Source organism: Clinocottus analis, unplaced genomic scaffold, assembly GCF_023055335.1.
Source record: "Clinocottus analis isolate CAN_PGR_092001 unplaced genomic scaffold, fCliAna1.0.p SCAF_3, whole genome shotgun sequence".
NCBI lineage: Eukaryota > Metazoa > Chordata > Actinopteri > Perciformes > Cottidae > Clinocottus > Clinocottus analis.
The window spans coordinates 18,947,374-18,966,383 of NW_027176042.1; the positions used below are offsets into that span (position 1 = coordinate 18,947,374).

The 19,010-nt window shown below is 40.7% G+C and overlaps 1 protein-coding gene across 2 annotated transcripts in view; it reads left to right on the forward strand.

The window, feature by feature from the left end:
- LOC137796433 (cadherin-22) overlaps positions 1-19,010 on the forward strand; it is a 152,273-nt gene that overhangs the window by 110,382 nt on the left and 22,881 nt on the right. For both annotated transcript variants that reach the window (XM_068594366.1, XM_068594367.1), the window contains exons 6-10: positions 2,604-2,771; positions 4,435-4,616; positions 5,577-5,833; positions 9,493-9,629; positions 18,184-18,305. In XM_068594366.1, coding sequence (XP_068450467.1) covers positions 2,604-2,771; positions 4,435-4,616; positions 5,577-5,833; positions 9,493-9,629; positions 18,184-18,305 — 866 coding nt within the window. The remainder of the gene's footprint in view (positions 1-2,603; positions 2,772-4,434; positions 4,617-5,576; positions 5,834-9,492; positions 9,630-18,183; positions 18,306-19,010) is intronic.

Here is a 19,010-nt window from a genome sequence, read left to right on the forward strand (position 1 = left end):
TTGATAGGAATGACTAAAAGTCTGTCATTGTTAGCTTCGCATCAGTGTTGCCTTTGAATCATCCCCCCACTAGGGAACAGCACTAACATTTTAATGATTTCTTTTTTTGGTCTCGACCACTTTGATTTGGTCAGCCCGGGTCGTGGATGATAAATGGCTCTGCCTCAGTGGGACTGGATGGTTTATCCCAGCGACTTTCTCAGTGCCCCCATTCCACCCACCCGCTTTCTTTATATTGTCGGGAGACGGGCAGGCCTAATAGGTGCAAGTCAAAAAGGTCAAAAGAAGAAAAGACAAAACAGCTCTGAAATCTGCCTCATTAATATCACTCTCTCTCACCCTGACAACAGACTGCGCAGCAAGCGACTATGTTTTTGTATGTCATTTTAACCATGCTGAAATTGTCTGTTGCTGTTTTCAAGTGTGTGAGTCAATGGGTTCCTACTAAACCACACACTGTCTATGAAGACGTCTCATTGTAATAGAGAAAACTACACAATATTTAGTAGTTCCTACTAAAAACACATCTCCATATATTCCTACTTTGCTATTCAATTGCTGATTATGATTATTATTTTATTGTTATAATTCAAAACAGAAAAAATACACCTGCATCCATTATCAATACAGCCTATTTCTTCTTAATTTGTATTGTAGCCAGGACCCAAATGACAGGATGGATAGTTTTGTAGATACACAGTAGAATTAGATTTCCATTACCTTGCGAGATAATAACAGAAATGCAATTGATACGAGTAAAAAAAGAAATATTAGAATATCATCCTTTATTTCATGTTAATGCATGCATTATCGTACTGAGGCTGCTCTATTTCACAGTCGGTGTACACGGCCCTATTACTGTGTTAAATTGGTTAATGTTAAGGCTCCGTGATGTGCATTTAAATGTGGATCGCATAGACTTAACTGACTACATATAGTCTATGTGCTGTATACTGGCTGTGGATTGGGGCTCTACTTGTGACAGCCCTAATTTAGATGCATCCCCTCTGGTCTTTGGTGGATGAAAGAGGAGCATGTCATCTGTCTCCCTCCTTAAATCCAGTGCGGCATGTACTGTACTTTGGCTACTCATAGAACATGGCTTTGGGCTAAATGTGAATCAGTGAGTTGTGTACCCAACACAATGCAAACCTTTGGGAGTGAGACAGCACACCAAGCCCAGGAAATGCATCAATAGATTCTGATGTGGAAAATCCCAAGGGGTAAAGTGGAATTATATTACTACTGCACAGTAAACCAGCCAGCTACTGATGCTGCTGCTGCTTCTGCTTGCGTTGCCAACAAGGAGAATGTCTCTTTTAAACCAAGACCCTCTTGGTGCTAGTTTGTAAGAAAGACAGAGAGAGACCACAGAACTGTCCGTTTGAGTAACCAAATATATTTTTTATGGAAACTTCGGGAGGCAAATGTCATATTTTTTCATCCTGACAACAACAAGACATTATGGTCCAGAGTCACATCTGACATATAATCTCAGAGCCCATTGACTCAGTCTGACCTCGATAAGACAAGGTCCACTGTCTCTGTGCTTTCAGTGTAGGCAGTGTACGGCAAACTGATATCTGGATCAAGACTCTTCCGTACCCAGTCATTGCCAACAATCCGATGAGCAAACTTGAAAACGCGAGAACAGAGCTGGAGTCGAGCGATGACCTCTACGACGGGATTACATCACAAGTAGCCAGTTTAATAGCTAAATTTGAGCGGAAGCGTCGATAGCCGATGGCTTCCAACATTGCATTTTGGCAAATAGGTTCAGCTTCTGCTGCTCCCCATAGACTGTTTACCTGCCGGCAACCGAAGCCCTCTCAAAACAAGTACTTGGACTACAAACAGATTTCACATGGAAACCAGAACGCTTTAGATGCCAAAATATTATTTTTTTTTCCGATGCCTACGGATTCTGTTTTCATCTCACCACTATCTCTGCTGAAATGCAACAGAATGTGCACTCTGGAGTGAACCTTGCCATTGCATGTAGTTTTCCTTCCCTCTCTTTCCCTCTCTCTCTCTCTCTCTCTCTCTCTCTCTCTCTCTCTCTCTCTCTCTCTCTCTCTCTCTCTCTCTCTCTCTCTCTGTGCCTTCTAACTCGCTCTCTATATTATATCACATCCTCCTTGTCCCTCGTTTGCGCTTTGGTTATCCACTTCTTACAGTTGGAGTGCAGTCTTACCGACCATGGATGAGTTTTGATGCTGTTCGGCGTGGCTGCGGCGTGCCTCCATTCCACCCCTATATATTATTCATCTTAATACAGCTGAGCCGTAAAATGGTGTATGAGCAGAGGTGCAAATATGACACAATCTCTTCAATCCAGCCAGCCTGAGGAGGTGAAGTGGAATGTGCTGCACATTGTCGGCGTCTCCCTAATACAGTGCTTAGCAGAAGTTGATATTCAAATTGCAAGTGGAAATGGAGTTGGTGGTTGCAAAAGTGCGAACCACTAATGCAACCTTTCCGGTGACCTCACTTACTCCTCCTGCTTTTCCCCACTCTCTCTCTCTCTCTCTCTCTCTCTCTCTCTCTCTCTCTCTCTCTCTCTCTCTCTGTCTTCAATCTATCCTCCGTCCCTCAATCATCAGGAATCATCATGACGGCAGTGGCGGATTTGGACCGCGAGACGCAGGATCGCTACGAGCTGGTCGTCAAGGCAACAGACATGGCAGGACAAATGGGAGGTCTCTCCGGCTCCACCACGGTGACCATAGTGATCACAGATGTTAATGACAACCCACCGCGCTTCCCGCAGAGTAAGTGTGTAACTGCAGGTGATCTTCCGAATGACGAATATGAAGACAATATAGAGTTCGCGACCTGCTGGCCGCTGACACCAATATGCAACGGCAGCATCAGAGACCGTCTAGAATATTCTGTGTGTAGTCCAAGAAAATCCACTAACTTGAATTCATGAGCCCATCAAACCTGCGGCCCGTCACAAAGTGCGGATAATTGATGCGTTTCACCGCCCGTCTGATCAAACCTTTAAAGCGAGGCTCACGAGAGGACTGGATCAATACGGTTGATTGTTCCCTCGTTGTAACGGTATATGTTTTGGTCATGTCGTTTTGCGCTGAATGGCCCACACATATCTTTTCACTGCGCAGTAAGAGTTAAAACGTGCGGCTCACCACACAAAGAGTCGGAGGAAAAGCTCCTACGAGCAAACAGCTTAAAGAGTCTGGTTTTTTTTTTTTGACATAATGGAGTAACTTGTTGCATTGTAAAAAAAGTGAATGCATTTAAACGTCACATTTAACTAGCACCTAATTACTGACTTGCTAATAATATATTCATGAATACAATACAAAAATAGTACGCTACTTCCTTTTCTTGCTTTCATTTCAACTCTTTATTTCGCCCTCTTTTTTGGAGTTAAAGCAGTACACTGTTACTTCTGTTAAAGCTGGGGGAACAGCATCTGACAGCCTGGTGGACTGTATTTGATATGTCTCCAAACACCTTTTCTTATTTCTGTATAAATCCTTTTTTTCCATCTCAGTAAATCATATTTACCCAGTCGGAGGGATAAACCCTGCAGGATTATAGTATCTTCAGTGTATGGTGTGGGGAATTGATAGAGTTTGGAAAGCTGCTGCATAAAAAAGATGCAAGCGAAGATGACGTTGTGTATATGTAAGGACTTTGATGTGTTCCCAACATCAAGTATCATATTTTTACTTTCATCTTTTTTATCTTGTTCATAATGAACTCTGGCAAATCGTATACACTTTCTTCAGTCTGTTCTGTCACTTGAAACACAACTTCAGATTCAGGATTGCCAACAAAGTCTGAGCACAAAAGAAAATCATCATATACTTGATCATGTAGATTACTAAAAATAATACAATCTGCCAGAGTTTCGACAATGTTTCAATCGCATTTATATTGTTCTAATTATATTGTACCGGGATACAATTAGAGCTGCTGTGTAATGTGTTGCATTGTTGTGTATCAACAACTCATTACGTTCCTTATGTGAATGCAACAGTCACACTTACAATAACTGCCTGAAGTCTACTTGTTGCTGTTAATTCATTATAATCCCAACCCAACCTCATTGTTTCACACCCCGTATCTCCCTCTCTTTAGCTTCTTTACCTTTTTTACTCCCTCATCCCTTCCTCCTACGACTACTTTTCAGTTTCGGCTCCCAATCCATCTCTTCTCCCAGTTTTCTCACTTCCAACCTCTCCACCTTCAGCATCCATCTATCTTTCATCCACTGCTGTTGTTCTCCTCTTATTCTCCATGTCCCTTTTGTCTCTCATCCTTCCTCTTATGTGGTGTTTTCTTACTCCTACGCTGTTTAGTTTTTGTTGTCACCTCTTCCCGCTCTTGTTTTGCTAAACCAAACTCTCCTTGTTTTATCCGTCAATGGGAAATCCACCTTCGGCCACCTTCTCCATACACCAGAGATGTACCAATTTTCTGTGTCGGAGGGGGCGGCGGTGGGGACACCAGTTGGACGCGTCATTGCAACAGATGCAGACATGGGAGAGAATACAGACATGAGCTATCTGATCAAAGAGGAAGGGGAGCTCTTCAAGGTCACGACAGATGTCGAGACACAGGAAGCAATTGTCTCCATCAAGAAGGTACAATTATGCTGCAATGCTGTTGTGGAGTCTGTAGTCTGTTAAGCTAATGTTGATTTTCGCCAGTGAAATGGCACAGAGAAACAACATGCCACCAATTAAGTAAATTAATTAGAAAGAGATGGTTCTTCCGGTGTTACAAATTAGAAACGAGAATCAAGAGATGACATATTTGCTCCAGAAAAGGGTAACTCAAAAATAAAAGTAGGTACCAGTTAATGTAATCTTGTAATTATGACATCAAGCATCTTTGTCGCACACATCAAACTTTACCATCTATGGTAGAATATTATGAGAAGTGATTAGGATTCGTTTGGCTGGAATCAGCATGTGACTGGGCATCTGCTGCTTAACAATCAACACAAACTGTGAAGGGTCTTTATACTCCCAGCAGCTAAATCTTTCCAGTCAGTAAGCCGAACAGCTACTCGGCTCTGTTTCAGCAGAGATGTGATTGGTCTTTGATGATTGATGATCATTGGTTTCGCACTGGGGTTTGACAGGTACTGTCAGTGCAGAGTTTCTTCAAAAGTGTTTTCAACTTTTTTTCACCTCGAACAAAAAAATGCAGAAAGCTAGCAGTGGTATCTTTTCATTGAAATACACAAATGTCAAAAAGTGTTTCTCCTAAGTGACACGTCTTTGTTGTGAATGAATCCTAATAGCAGAATGGACATGCGACACTTAGCCAGCAGAAATGTTTTGCCTCCACGGACTGTCAACAATGTATTTTATTTGAGCAAATCACTGGTGATGACTTAGTGGTAGGCTGGAGCTGCACACACAAACAATAAGTTGAAAGAAACCATCAACTCCCAAAAAAAAAAGGGACACTAATGCATTGGCTAAGTGCTGCTATCACTCATTAGCACTGTTGTAATATTACAGCCATCAGTGTCAGTACTATGCCACTTTAAATGGCTCATGTGAACTGAAACTGGGTCTTGTTTTTTCTTTCAGCCACTGGACTTCGAGAGCAAGCGCACACACAATGTTGTCGTGGAGGCAGTAAATAAGCATGTTGACCCTCGCTTCGTAGACCTGGGCTCCTTCCGAGACCAGACCATTGTTCGCGTCAGCGTGTCGGACATAGACGAGCCACCCATCTTTCAACCAGCAGAGGGCGCTATGATGGAGGTGCAGGAGGATGCCAAAGTAGGAGCGATGGTTGGCGTCATCACTGCCAGGGATCCAGATGTGAAGAATAAACCTGTCAGGTATGGCAAGGGCTCTGAGGCCGAGAACAAAAACTTGCCCTAGTGTTAGAGTAGTGGAATATTTGCCTGACTTGAGCTAGACAAAATGGTTATAGTTAGCTTTTAGTCACATGACTTTACATGTTTGTTACATTCCCAAACTGTGATCAGTGTGTACTGTCCATATGGATAACATAGGACAGTGTGTGAACACAATAATGGCCCACAATGTTTTACAAACCTTTACCTCTAAAAAATCTATGAAGGGGCCACTGTATCGTGTGGCTGAATGAAAACGACCAACAATCTAACAACCCGTTTGGTCCACAAGTGTATCAGACCTGTACTTCATTTGCACGTCTCACACCCTCTCATCTTAATCTATGCAGATTTCTGCAACACCTCTGCAGGGGTGTGTCTCAGCTCCAATTCACAGGCATAACTGTGACTATTTAGGCAAAAACATGTGTAAATGTGATGTTGATGCCCTACAAAAAGGCAAGGAATAGCTGAGGCAGAATGCAATATTAGCTGTGGACAACATAGAGGAAGGTCACTCACTCACTCACTCACTCAGTCACTCACCCACCGATGCATGCACATACCCATGCAATCACAGGATTTTACTTGTTTAGAAAATATTAAAATTATTGCTTAGAAGAGACTGGAGGTGTAAAGCACAGCATCACTTTTGACTCCGTCTTAGTGAGGTTGCGCTGGTGTAAATCTATCATTTTATTTGGTAATAATACAAAATGTGCCAATAATGAAACTCCTGTGGCTCTGAAAGAGTGAAAATGTAGACATAATATTAAAACAGTACTTAGCTGCTGCGGGCACACAGCTGCTTTTCGCAACAGTAGGTAGCCTGATAAAATAGATCAACCAAAACATTGGCAATAAACTGTGCTGTGTAAAGATTACTGAAAAAAAGGAATAATAATATTACAGAGCAATGTTTTGCATGACAATGAGTACCTTGTTTTATGACTTGGACTCTGCAGCATTGTCCCAAGGACATTAACTATACAAACCTATTGTGCACTCAGTGCAACTGTATGTTACTTTACTATCGTTGATAGATTATTATTCAAACAAAATGTGTGCGATGAAAAATATAACTTTAAAGAACACTAAGTCACGAGTTGCAAGTAAATACACAGGTCGCTGGTCGGCTTAAAAGCACAATTCTTCATCGAAAAGATGGCGTGAAAGCCAAAGCAAACGATGGATAGAGGGACTTGAAAAATGGATGAAGCTGCGCTGTATGTCTCTTTTTGCTCTCAGATCACTGTGTGTGATAAAAAACAATATCGTCTGGTAATCTAACCACGGTCTGTGGTTTATATGTCCTCAGATGAGCAATTGCAGTGTGAGAGGGGAATGTAGATAAGGGCTAAGACAGTCTCACTGACAGAGTATACACAGAGACACGCAGTGCCTGTGCAAATTACCTCGATTAAAAATGCATGAGGCTCAGAGTTTCAGGTGTAATAAAGTACAACACAATGGCAGAGCTGTCTTTCACCAGTGTCTTGGCAGCCTGCAGCTGAAAGTGTGCATGTGACACCTGTGCAAGCATATATGAGTGTGTGTGCGTGTGTGTGTGTGTGTGTGTGTGTGTGTTCGAGTTAGTGGAGTCGTGAGTGGAAAGGAGGGAGAGAGAGGTTGGCTAAAAGCCACCTTCTGAGCAAAGGTAGTGAGCTCATGGACATTAAGCATCTCTTAACTCTGCATAATCATGCGACCTGTATCTCTATACAACTGGTTAGGTGAGGTTTTAGTGCAAAATATGTATGCGCTTGTTTGTTTTGCATCTCCTCGACGCAAAGCAAACAAGATAAATGAATAATTCTCAAATACAACAATTTGTATTTACAATTCTAAATACAACTTTGCCTATGGTGGGGATGTGGAATACCACGTGTGAAGCAGCCAAGTTTGTTCTTGAGCAATGTAGGCGTCTGGTGTTGGAAAGAAAGTGCTTTTTTTTTTATATGACAGTCTCAGTGTTTATGAGCAGACGGATGGTAAAGAGACTAAAATCATGGTGACGATGTCCCCGGACTCCCATCCCACAAAAACTGCCATGTACTTGAGACCAAAGGCTCATTTGTTCTTTACTTTTGAACAGTGGTGGTATGTGTGTATGGTGACAAATATGGCCAAAACCAATTCAGAGTTGTTGTCATTTGTTGTACTGTTAAACTGGATCGTACTGAAAGAAAAGCAAAGATGAAGCGAGATGTCGGCAGCACAAAAAAAACAACCTTTTACAGCGGACTAAAGTTCTACAGATCACAAATGTTTTAGAGCACCAAGTTTATTGTGTTAAATAAGTGTCTGTGTTCGCTGGTGACATTAAGTCAAATACACACTTTGTTGCTCGTATGTAGCAGCTTGCGGGTGTGATGTCACACACTCGGTTTTTCCCCCAAATAGACACATATCCTGCCCACTGATCAATTTGTTTAGGTTGCATTTGTGATCGTTGGTGGTGAATGTCCTTGCATAGCGTGGCAAGCTATCGCTGAACTGCCATTGTCAAACAGCCATTTACAAAGTGTCTGTTACGTTTTTTTGTTAAGGGAGATAGAAATTGGTTATAATTATTTATTCTGGAATGTCAATGACCAGCGTAAATGTATTCCTGCTCTAGATATGATGCAAATTCAGTTAAAGCAGTGTTGTACACTTGACAAATAGATTACACACACACACACACACACACACACACACACACACACACACACACACAGGATGTTTGTTTGTATCAATGTGTGTAACTTTTTTTTCAGTTTCTTAAGCACTGAGTGGTTCATTAAAATATTTGTCATTCATTCTCAGAGCAGATTCTTTTGAGGTCATTGTGACTAGTAATCAGTGAAGAAATGTCTTCCTGGAGTTAGTAATCAGTATAAATTCATTGATGTGCTGAGATGAATTTAATATGAATACAAATGCAATTCCACACCCACGCTATTTTGAAAATGAATGCGTGATGAGACATCTTTTTCATCCACTGGCTGTTCTTTGTTGTCCTTTGTCAGTCATCTATGCATTATGGTTCTCTTGAAATGATGTTTCAGATAAAACATGTGACCATCGTTCTCATCTCATGATACGAAAGACTGCTGGCTGGCATGTTTGTCAGAGGGGCCTTAAGAGCTTATAATACCCATGGGACATTATTATGGTTTATGTGGGCATGAGTAAGCCAACCGTGTGTGTGTGTGTGTGTGTGTGTGTGTGTGTGTGTTTGTGTGTGGAACTAAGAACAAAGAAACCTTTCAGCGGATTTTTGTTGAGTCACCAATCTTTACCCAGTACCCGAGGAAGGAAAGATGCATTTGTGTTTTTTTCTACAGTGCACAATGACAGTTTAATGATTATTTTCTTACTCTGAATAGGCAAAAAAAGTGCAATAGCCACTCGCAGTTAGGAGACACATTGCTGGTATTACATAGGAATGGTGACAAGTATCAAATATAATTACCTTAACCTTGTACCCTTCTATATGGGCAGTTATTATTTAGTGCATCTTAAAGTCAAATCTCGTAGAATAACTTCATTAAAGTACTTTAAAAGACTCCTGCTTGATTATTGACTCCCTCACCTTCCTCTCACGTACAGCTTCTCATCTTTAACATCTCTATCTTACCTTGTGTTTGTTGTTACAGGTTTTCCATCGATCGGACCACGGACCAGGAGATGATCTTTCATATTGATCCTGATTCGGGTGCCATCACACTGGAAAAGATTTTGGACCGAGAGACGGCAGGATGGCACAATATCACAGTGATGGCTGTAGAAGCAGGTACATTGCTATTGCTGACCTTCACAAGTTGCCCTTATCACACGTATGGTGTGTATATATTTGTACTGCTGGGAAGAATGTGGTATGACTAATTAAGCGGTTACTTTTTCACCCTGCCACGAATTGAGAAAGTTCGTAAAAGTACCGTGAAACAATCCAGTTGAACAAGTATGTATAATCACTTCCACCAGGCGTATTCTGAGCCAACGTTTATTCTTTTTCAGGTGTTGACATTTCGACTGTATGAAACATGCAGGTTGTAGGGTGACGGAGTAAAGCCTTGATAAAAAATGTGCCATTTAAACGCAATGAAACTAGCAAGTAATTCAAAATAAGCGTTATAATCATACACAGTAGCAGCTCTATCCTCCTCCTCATATTGTGGGTACAAGTTAATATACAATGACTAAAATTAAATGAAGGGCAAATAAATCTGCTCTAATAAAGAACATTTGTGTTTGTTTGAACAAGTCACGGCCTAGTTATTAAAACAGGGAAGTTTGAATTGCTCTGATGATTGGCAAGCTTTGCCTACACCGAGTGCCTGCCAGTGATGAAGACTGTGCATGTTGAATTAGCTCGCCCAACATTTGTCTACTCCCACTAGGTTGATAAGGGGTGACAGACAACCTCAAACTGCTATGATCATTAGCTACCAAAGCTTCTGGCACATTTGCAGAAGGAGAATATTGTGACTTTGTGGGAATGGGAAAGTACTTTTTGTGAGTTGTAGTTTTAAATACTGTAATGAAAACCATGAATGTCAACTTTTTCCAACTTTTTCAATCGCTGTGTTTGAGCTACCATTTATTCCCTATCGGGTCACAATATTATTAACTAAGTGGAATAATGTCATAATTTCAGAGTATAATGTAATTATTAGCTTTTTTTTTTAACATGCCCTTTTTTGAGTAAGAAAACTTTCTAATATGATTGATCATAAAAGTCAAGGTTTGGATCCCAGTTTCTTGGATTGGATCAGCACAAAAGGAAAAAAAAGGTACAAATATAACTTTTAGATGCCCAGATCCCGTTTTTTGGCCTCCAATACCAATTACCTATTATTTATGATCCACATTGGCCGACAAATATTATTGTTACAATCTTTTGTTGTTTTAGTGGCAGGTTTACATTTTGATCTTTCATTCCATTATAAGATGCTACAGCTGTAAGTCGTTCAACTTTACGACTGGTTTTCATATGTTCTGTCAAATCATCAAGCAAATCATAGTCCTCGGGAATAGCCATAAATTTCATCTTTCCGATACCAGGTGGAAAATACAGTCATCGTCCCTTCACTTGGAGCTGACAAACATCACAGAAAAAAAGAAGAAAATGCTGACGTTCTTTCTTCATGTCTTTGAGTCTTTTTTGCCCATGTAAAGATAATGTAAAACATTTGGGCAGCTGGGAAGTTATTACGAAACTACTGTGGGTAAACTCGAGAAGATGAGGAGGCCTGGTGTCCCTCACTTTTTCAATATCGTACAGATGAAGTGATTTTGGGATCGCAGTGAAAGCAGAGGAGATTGCATTCAGAATATAACTGTGTTTTGCTATCACACACGCAAAGGAAGCAATTCACATAAACAAAGCATTTTTAAGATTTAAAAAATGTCTTCAGATTTTCTCCTCTCAGATTTAGATATTCCAATAATCAATACAGCCTAAACTGAACACGAAGCACCCTCACCCGACACAAACATTAAGATAAAAATGAGACTTTCTCCATCTTTTTTTTTTTTCCAAGATGAATTCCCAGAGCAATTTGGGGGCTTTTGTTCTCTTCTTCTTTGTGCTTGGCGTTATGTCATAGGCACATTTTAATGTTAATTGAACATTTAAAGCGGCCCTAACCCTTCCAATATCAGACATAAACACATGCCTGCACTCGATAGATAAAGCCTCTCACATCGCCTTCCAAGGAAACATCCCGGCAGACGGAGTCAGTGGTCAACGGCATCAGAATTCCCATCCAGAATGTTTCTTTATCACCAGTTAGCTCACGGAGTCCTGAGATCCGTACACGAACAGACAGGAGACAGAGAAAAATACAAAGACATAGAAAGCACAAAAGTGCCACAAGAGAGATCGCAATAGAGGGGGGAAGGGACTTGTGAAGCAGCGAGAGAGCGCATTTTAAGATAGGACTTCATTTTCAAAATAATGATTTTGTTCTCCTCTTGTTTTTTTCTTGGGTCCCCCGGCTCATTAAGGCTGGAGAGGCACAAGGTCAACTTGAATGAGGACATTGTTAAAACTACAGTTTGGTGGCACAACTCTTAATTATTCCCCCAGTCCATTACTGACCTTTGAACTATTGCATTACCACTGTATTGGACAAGTGACAGCAGCTTTCTGACAGTGCTAGGAGTCTATGCCCTAGGATTAACCCCCCCCCCCCACACACACACACACACACACACACACTACAAAACTGCAAGAAACACACTAAATGTCAATTACCGCATGTGTCTCTGCAATGCACAGTAAATATGTGAAATACGTTTTAGTTTAAGCACAAGTATGGCCAGACTGCACTGGGATGATAACCCACCAATTGAACACAAATATAAACTTAGGCACAGCATGTCTTCAAATTCACCCAATTAAAAGTAGCACCCGCTAGCATCTCTTTCTACAAACATCGAGACTATGGAGGAAACAGCCTCTCATCTGTATACTTGTCTCTCTGAACACAGAATCTCCTGAGTACAGGAGGAGCATTTAACTGCACTGTCACTAGCTGGGGCCCTTGTACTTCCTGACAGTCTTCTCCGTAGAAACATATCAGTGTAAGTTAGATTGACATATAATTTCCGAGAACTGATAGCAAGTATGATATCACCTTGCAAAACTGCTTTTTTTTTTACCCAGACAGGCAGGTGGAGAAAAAAAAAAAGAACATCACCCTCAGGGCGAAAAGATACCAAGCTGGAAAGTCTTTATCTCTTGCACCGTTGCAGGGAAGAGACATATTCTACGAATCTACGGCAGAACTTTTTTTTCACCTACTGTCTGGCAAACAAATGCGACAGCGTTGGATTTGTATTACCGTTAGAACATTATTCTCCCCGACTCCAAAATGAACCACACACTTGTTGCAACATTGTAAATGGAGATAAGAGTCTCTTTTCAATCAAAGTTGGAAAATGAAAATGAAAACGGATCTAAAGAGGGAACAAAAAAAGAAGTGAAACTTACTTGTGGAGTGCAAAACATGCTTCACATAAAACCGGTACCCAAAATTAGACTACATTTTAGGAAATTAAATGCTACTTCCTATAAACTTTGCCCCCACAGAGAGTTTGAAGGGCTCTGCTTGGATTGATGCACTGATGTGGTGCAACGCACATCTGTCAACAAGGGTGAGGAGATGTGTAATCAGGGACCAGAGGCTGGGACCTGGTTGATGTGTACTGTTTGTCTGTCCGGTTGTATAATTACTTACTTGTCCGTACTGTCAGTGTAGCTGCTGTGGAGGAAGAGGGGATCCTGAATACTCAAACAGTTGTATGATGTGTTTTGTTTTCCTAAACTGACATAATTTAGTCCTTAGTGGTCATGCATGAGTGCTCGGGGGGAGGAGGGGGGATTATAGCATTCAAGGCCACGGAGAATAATGTAAAGATGAATGCTTACATAGACGTGACAGTCATCAGGGTTATGCAAATGTTGTTGTGTGGTGTCTAATGATATGCTTTATAGAGTCGCAATCTTCCTGGAGATGAATGTGAAGTGAACTTTTTTTTTTAGTTGCTTCATCATGTGTGCGTTGATGAATACAACTCCACTGTGTGCTTTGATTAGAGCTGAGGCCTCCACCACCGGAGTGCAGCGTGTTAATAATCACATTATTGCACTCATTACCATTACTTATTCGTCCCTTACAAAAACAGCCTGCAATTCTGGAGGGATGTGAAATCACTTTACATTGAAGCATTTGAGTCTTCGACAAGACTCTGGCTATAATTTCATGTGTGTATTCTTTTAAATTAATGTGCATTAATCTGATTACAGTGGTGGCTGCATAGGATTGTTTCCGACTCGTGTTTTGATTATTGCTTCAGAGCGTTGTAAAGCCCAAAAGTCAAAATGTATTGAAATAATTGAGTTATAATCAACTCCAAAATTCACAACATTAACGGGGTGGTCGAGCAACAATCAGACAGCACCATCATTTCCATGTATATAACCAATAACACCAAATTAAATATCATAATCTGCAACCTCCACAATAAGCACGGTCATCGGGCCACTTAGTGAGATTGCATTTTTGAGAGTTAGCGAAGACGGATAACACAAATATTTTCCTGTTACGTTGAACTTGCTCTGCAGTATAGGCCCCAGTTCTATGAAAGGAAAATCGAAAAATGAAACTGTCTTGCATTAGAAAGTTGTACAAAATGTTGACCCAAAACCAAAAAGTCCAGTTTGTAGGATATAGTGGGAGCAAGTTGGTTTCCTCATTCTGGGTTAAAGTAAATAAAAGGTATTGTATTGCAATTCTGCCATGAGATCCTCCTTAAATGTGACCCACTATCCCTTTAATTACGGCTCATTGTTTGACCACAACAAAAGAATATGAATCTGGATGAGGTTGGATTTTTGGAGCACAATCATATTTGGGGATATTTATAAAACGTCACTTTAGAGTTTACGGCGATCATGGTGTTTGGATGGAAAGTCCAACTGGGATTTGATGTATTAGATTGGCGCTATAGGTTTAGCGAGATTATTGTTTACATCCATTTTGTCCATGAGATTGTTTGACATGGAAATGGAGAAAATCTATGCATTTAGAAGCAGATTTTGACTTCCTTTGGATCGGACATGTGTGTATTCCCTGTTTCTGAACCAGTTCAATCTTGATGCTGGTGAAAGTTAATTTCCATATTTGTTGGCTGCATATTATAATGAAAAGAGCGCCTGTCACCAGCAACTGAATCTGTTATCTTTTGTGAAAAGCAAAAATGAATCTTTCCGTTAGTCAGTGTGTTCAGATAGTCCTGAAATGTTTTGTTTTGTCTTCCTACTTACAAAGCATGTACAGTTGTTACTTCTTAAACACACAAACACTCAAACTGTTGTGAAGATATTGTGACTGTGTAATATTGGACAAAGGAAAAATGAGCATAATATTTTGTAGCCTCTGTGCCTACGTGGCTGGCCCTCTGGCTCAGAAAAGAGACCAGAAGCAGACGCTGCTCAGTACATTTATATTCAAAATTTCCCCTTCTGACAAAAGTGACATTTTAAACCGAAGTGTTTCCTCCAGCAAAGAAGATGAGCCATTTGGTCACAAGGAGCATGCGGCTTCTGACAACCACCCACCCACACAACTACAAGCGTACACATGTATTCAAAGACACACACACACACACACACACACACACACACACACAGGCTCAAGTCTTCTTATCGGTTATGACAGTACAATGCAGTATCTAAGAGATCTACGATACAGTTGTTCAGCAACAGCTGCTGAGTGCCGCACAGATGCAGAACATGCCAATAATCTGTTGGAATAATTGTATTCTTCTTCTGTATCTGAAGACCGATTTAGAACGACGCCACTTGGTCCAGTTGAATGAACCTGTCTCACTGAATAACCCCCCCCCCCCCCCTGCTCTTCCCACCCCCATGGAGGGGGTTTGGGATGGGTAGAGGCGGGGCCGTCTCATATTATTTTATCTGTTTTCAATTCCGGGGAATTGAAATGTAAAATGTGTAACACCCGATGATTGCTTGGTTTTCATTCCGCCACAGTGGGGACAAGCGGCACAATGTGAAGACGGAAATTAGAAGAAGAGGAAAACAGAGGAGATATCTAGCACTGCTGGAGCTCTCTGTGCATTTATGTTCTTGCAGCTCCGGCAAAAAGCAGTCAATTAAAACCCGGCATTGATGTAAGGATTATGCTATTAGTTGAGGACAGCATTCTCATTAGCCGCTGTGCCTCTGTTGGGCAGAACTGGGTGGTGAGATAGAGGAAAAGAGCTTGAATTTGTCCAAAGGTCCGTTAACTAATGGTTCTTGGTATTTCTGCATGTCATCTATTGCCAGTTCTGCTCTATGTCCTGCTGGTAGTTCCTCAGAAAATAATGTGCTTTTTCAAGCCTGCATTTTACCCTTGACATCACCTTGTGACACATTGCTGGAGCCAGAAGATGTTAATGTGGGCAACTAAGAGGAAACTGGGTGGAGCTGAGGTGGGGCAATTACCACGTCTGGGTGGGGAGGAGGTTCATCAATAAAAGCAAACACGCCCCCAAATATGTCAAACATGCCCTTAATGTCCTCTTTATGGACCACTTGTTTGAATAATTGCTGTAAAGACACAGATTGTAGAGGAGTTTAGGTTCTTTCGAAGGACATCGGTAATCAACATTATCATTAACGGGATTATCATGACAACACTCATGGATCTTTTTTCCATCAGGAGTTGTGTGGACTTTTTCTTTGGGCATTTGGATCAGACTTCCCATGCAAAGCAATGCACAGGGGGGAGAAGTTTGCTTCATTTCTTTGTTTTATTGCTGTGCAACTAAATTGTATTATTGGATTACAATGTATGAAAACAAACAAGTACCAACATGGGCTTTTATGTTTATTTTTATTCCGTATCCAAAAAGTGGAACCTGGAACCTTTTGGCGCAAACGAAATGGTGCATTTACAAAAGGTAAAGTTACATTTAGTATGTTTAAGCCACTGCTAGTTTAAAAGGGTTTGTGAGACTTTGTTGTTTCACTTCATGTATCTAATTGCAATACTAAGTTATTACTACTTATAATTAACTACCCATTAAAATAGCAAACATTAACCTGAAGCACTTATAAGTGTTAATTTAGCGTCCACAAGTACATGCATCACTCATTTCACAAAGTGAAGGTACTCATTCTTAAGAGTGAGTTCACTGAATTGCACTTAACAATCTGCAATATTTACATAATTGCAACTATTTAAATTCAATGGAGCTCTTTACGCTGCAAGGATTTATGTGTGTTTTTCTCATCATTGGTTAATTGTCGGTAGCTGCCATTACATTTTCTGTAGGGTGCATGAACTCGGTGGCGGCAGCTGTGTGTACTGATTTATTTATCAACTATGTACTCTAATTAACCAGGATATCCAGACCAACACTTGAAGCGAACAGATCACTCATTTCAGACAGAAATAATGTTCGTGCTCTTCCTCTGGTGTACTCACCTCTCAAACATGCACAGACGTGCACACACGCTGGGGGCCTCAGGCTTCCTCCTGTACTGTACATAGTGTTTTATGAATAAAATGGAAACTACCTCAGACATTATCATACGATTACAAGTGGGAATTAAGATTCAAGGAGAAGCCGAGATCATTTGAAGTGGGTTTTGCTTGTACTAATTATATAATCTTCTCCACGCCCACCTTTTTTATTCCGGCCCATTAAGAAAAATGTCTTGACAGTGCATTGTGGTGATTTTCGTTGTGTTTTATCTCCTTGAAAATGTCATGAGAAATGAAAGTACGGAGGCACATTTGCAATTTTGTCAAAAGCATTTATTTGTCATGCTCTTGCACAAACAGCTGCATACTGTACTGTTCTTATTGGATAGAGAGGACTTAGAAACAACATAGGAATTTCTTATAGCAGTCACTGTGTCACTCACTGATGCCAGAAAAGTGTTATTCAGGTAATGGGTGCAATTTGAGGAGACATTTGATTCAAACTGTTCAGCACTTAGCCACAACGCCATACCAATTGTCTTCTTCCTCCTGGAAAATTGCATCCTTCTGAGTCTTGTCTCGCTCGTACTAAACACAGACAAGAAGAGCCTTAAGGGTTTTTCCCATGGAGACCTTTGCTGTGTTCACAGCAATCTTTTTTTCATCAGACTATGGGAAAAATAACCACTAGTTCTGCTTTATACTTGTTGTGGAAGTCACAAAAACGTGGGAAGATCAAACGCCCTCCTGTTTGGGTTCATAACACCATCCGTAGCCGCACACAGCTCTGGTGAATTTCATTGACTCAGGAACTGTGTCTGGTGTTATGTTAACGTTTCCGCCATCCACCATAAAAATCACCACTAGTTGTGCTTTATCCTGCCTCAAACGCATCTATCCCGTGCCGCCCGGCCAAAAAAAACAAAAAACTTATTGTTAGCAGCAACTGCCATCCTCTTAACATACACCGCATACGTTGAGCCAAAGCGATGAGGTCAATGTGAAGAAAGTGAAGGGTAAAAATGTTTTTGGGTTGCAACTACGTGCGTGAAGCAAAATGAAACTTAGGTTTGTATGCAGCCTGCTTGAATGATTTAGGCAAAATTGTTTCTTGCGTCACAGAAATGCCTCCAGTGTCGACAGCCTCTTATCAGAAGGTCAGCCACTCAGTTGGCTGTATGTGGCCATGGACTCTTTCTTTATCAAACCCCTATATACGTTGTGGTTCATTGTAAATGTATCAAATGCTGCTGGAATTTAACGCAAAAACACATCCGCCAAAGCTCTTTACTCCATGTGTCTAACAGAAGCCGTTGATGTGTTTTTGGTCCGTCTCTGCTGTAGATAACCACACCATGGCGTCCCACTCAGCAGTTAGTATTCGGATTCTGGATGTAAATGACAATCCTCCTGAACTGGCCACACCGTACGAAGCCTCTATATGTGAAGACGCCAAACCAGGCCAGGTAAGGGTTTCCTGATTCAAAATACAAAATGTGAGAATTGCATATGTCTTTTCACGGAAATAATGGAATCTGTAAATCAAAACGAGATTGAGAATACGTGAGATCTGTTTGCCGAGCAACATGTTAAAGATGAACGTTGTGGTGTTACTGTGGCATCGCAGATTAATCCCCCGTTTCATTCGTGTTGATGATATTGAAGGCAAGAACAGCGCTGTGCCACAGCACTAATGAATTACATTAACAGCATAACAAACAAATACTTGTAACAATACCACAAAGAAACCTATTATCTGCAGGTAATTTAGTTTGGAGTACACAACCCACACAATATTGCGCACACCACATTTATTAGCGTCAAAAAGCAAAGCTAGTTATTGATGTGAAGCGAGTTGAAGTGTACTCAATCGTGGGTAGTATAATAGAACATCTCTGATTTATTTGTGCCTTATACACATTAATCACAATAGTACTTTAGTAAGTTGTAGATGGGCAAGTAAGTAATTCATACATGAAACAATTACCCACAAATATCAAGTTCAAATAGCTTCATTCCAATACATTAATTACCAAATACATACATCAAACATAATATTAAAAATGGAGAAACGATTATTAATACAGCCAGTCTATGTGTTTTGCAAGAGACTCATCTACAATCATGCATACCATGTGAAAGGATGTGAAATAAGATTGAAGAATAAAACA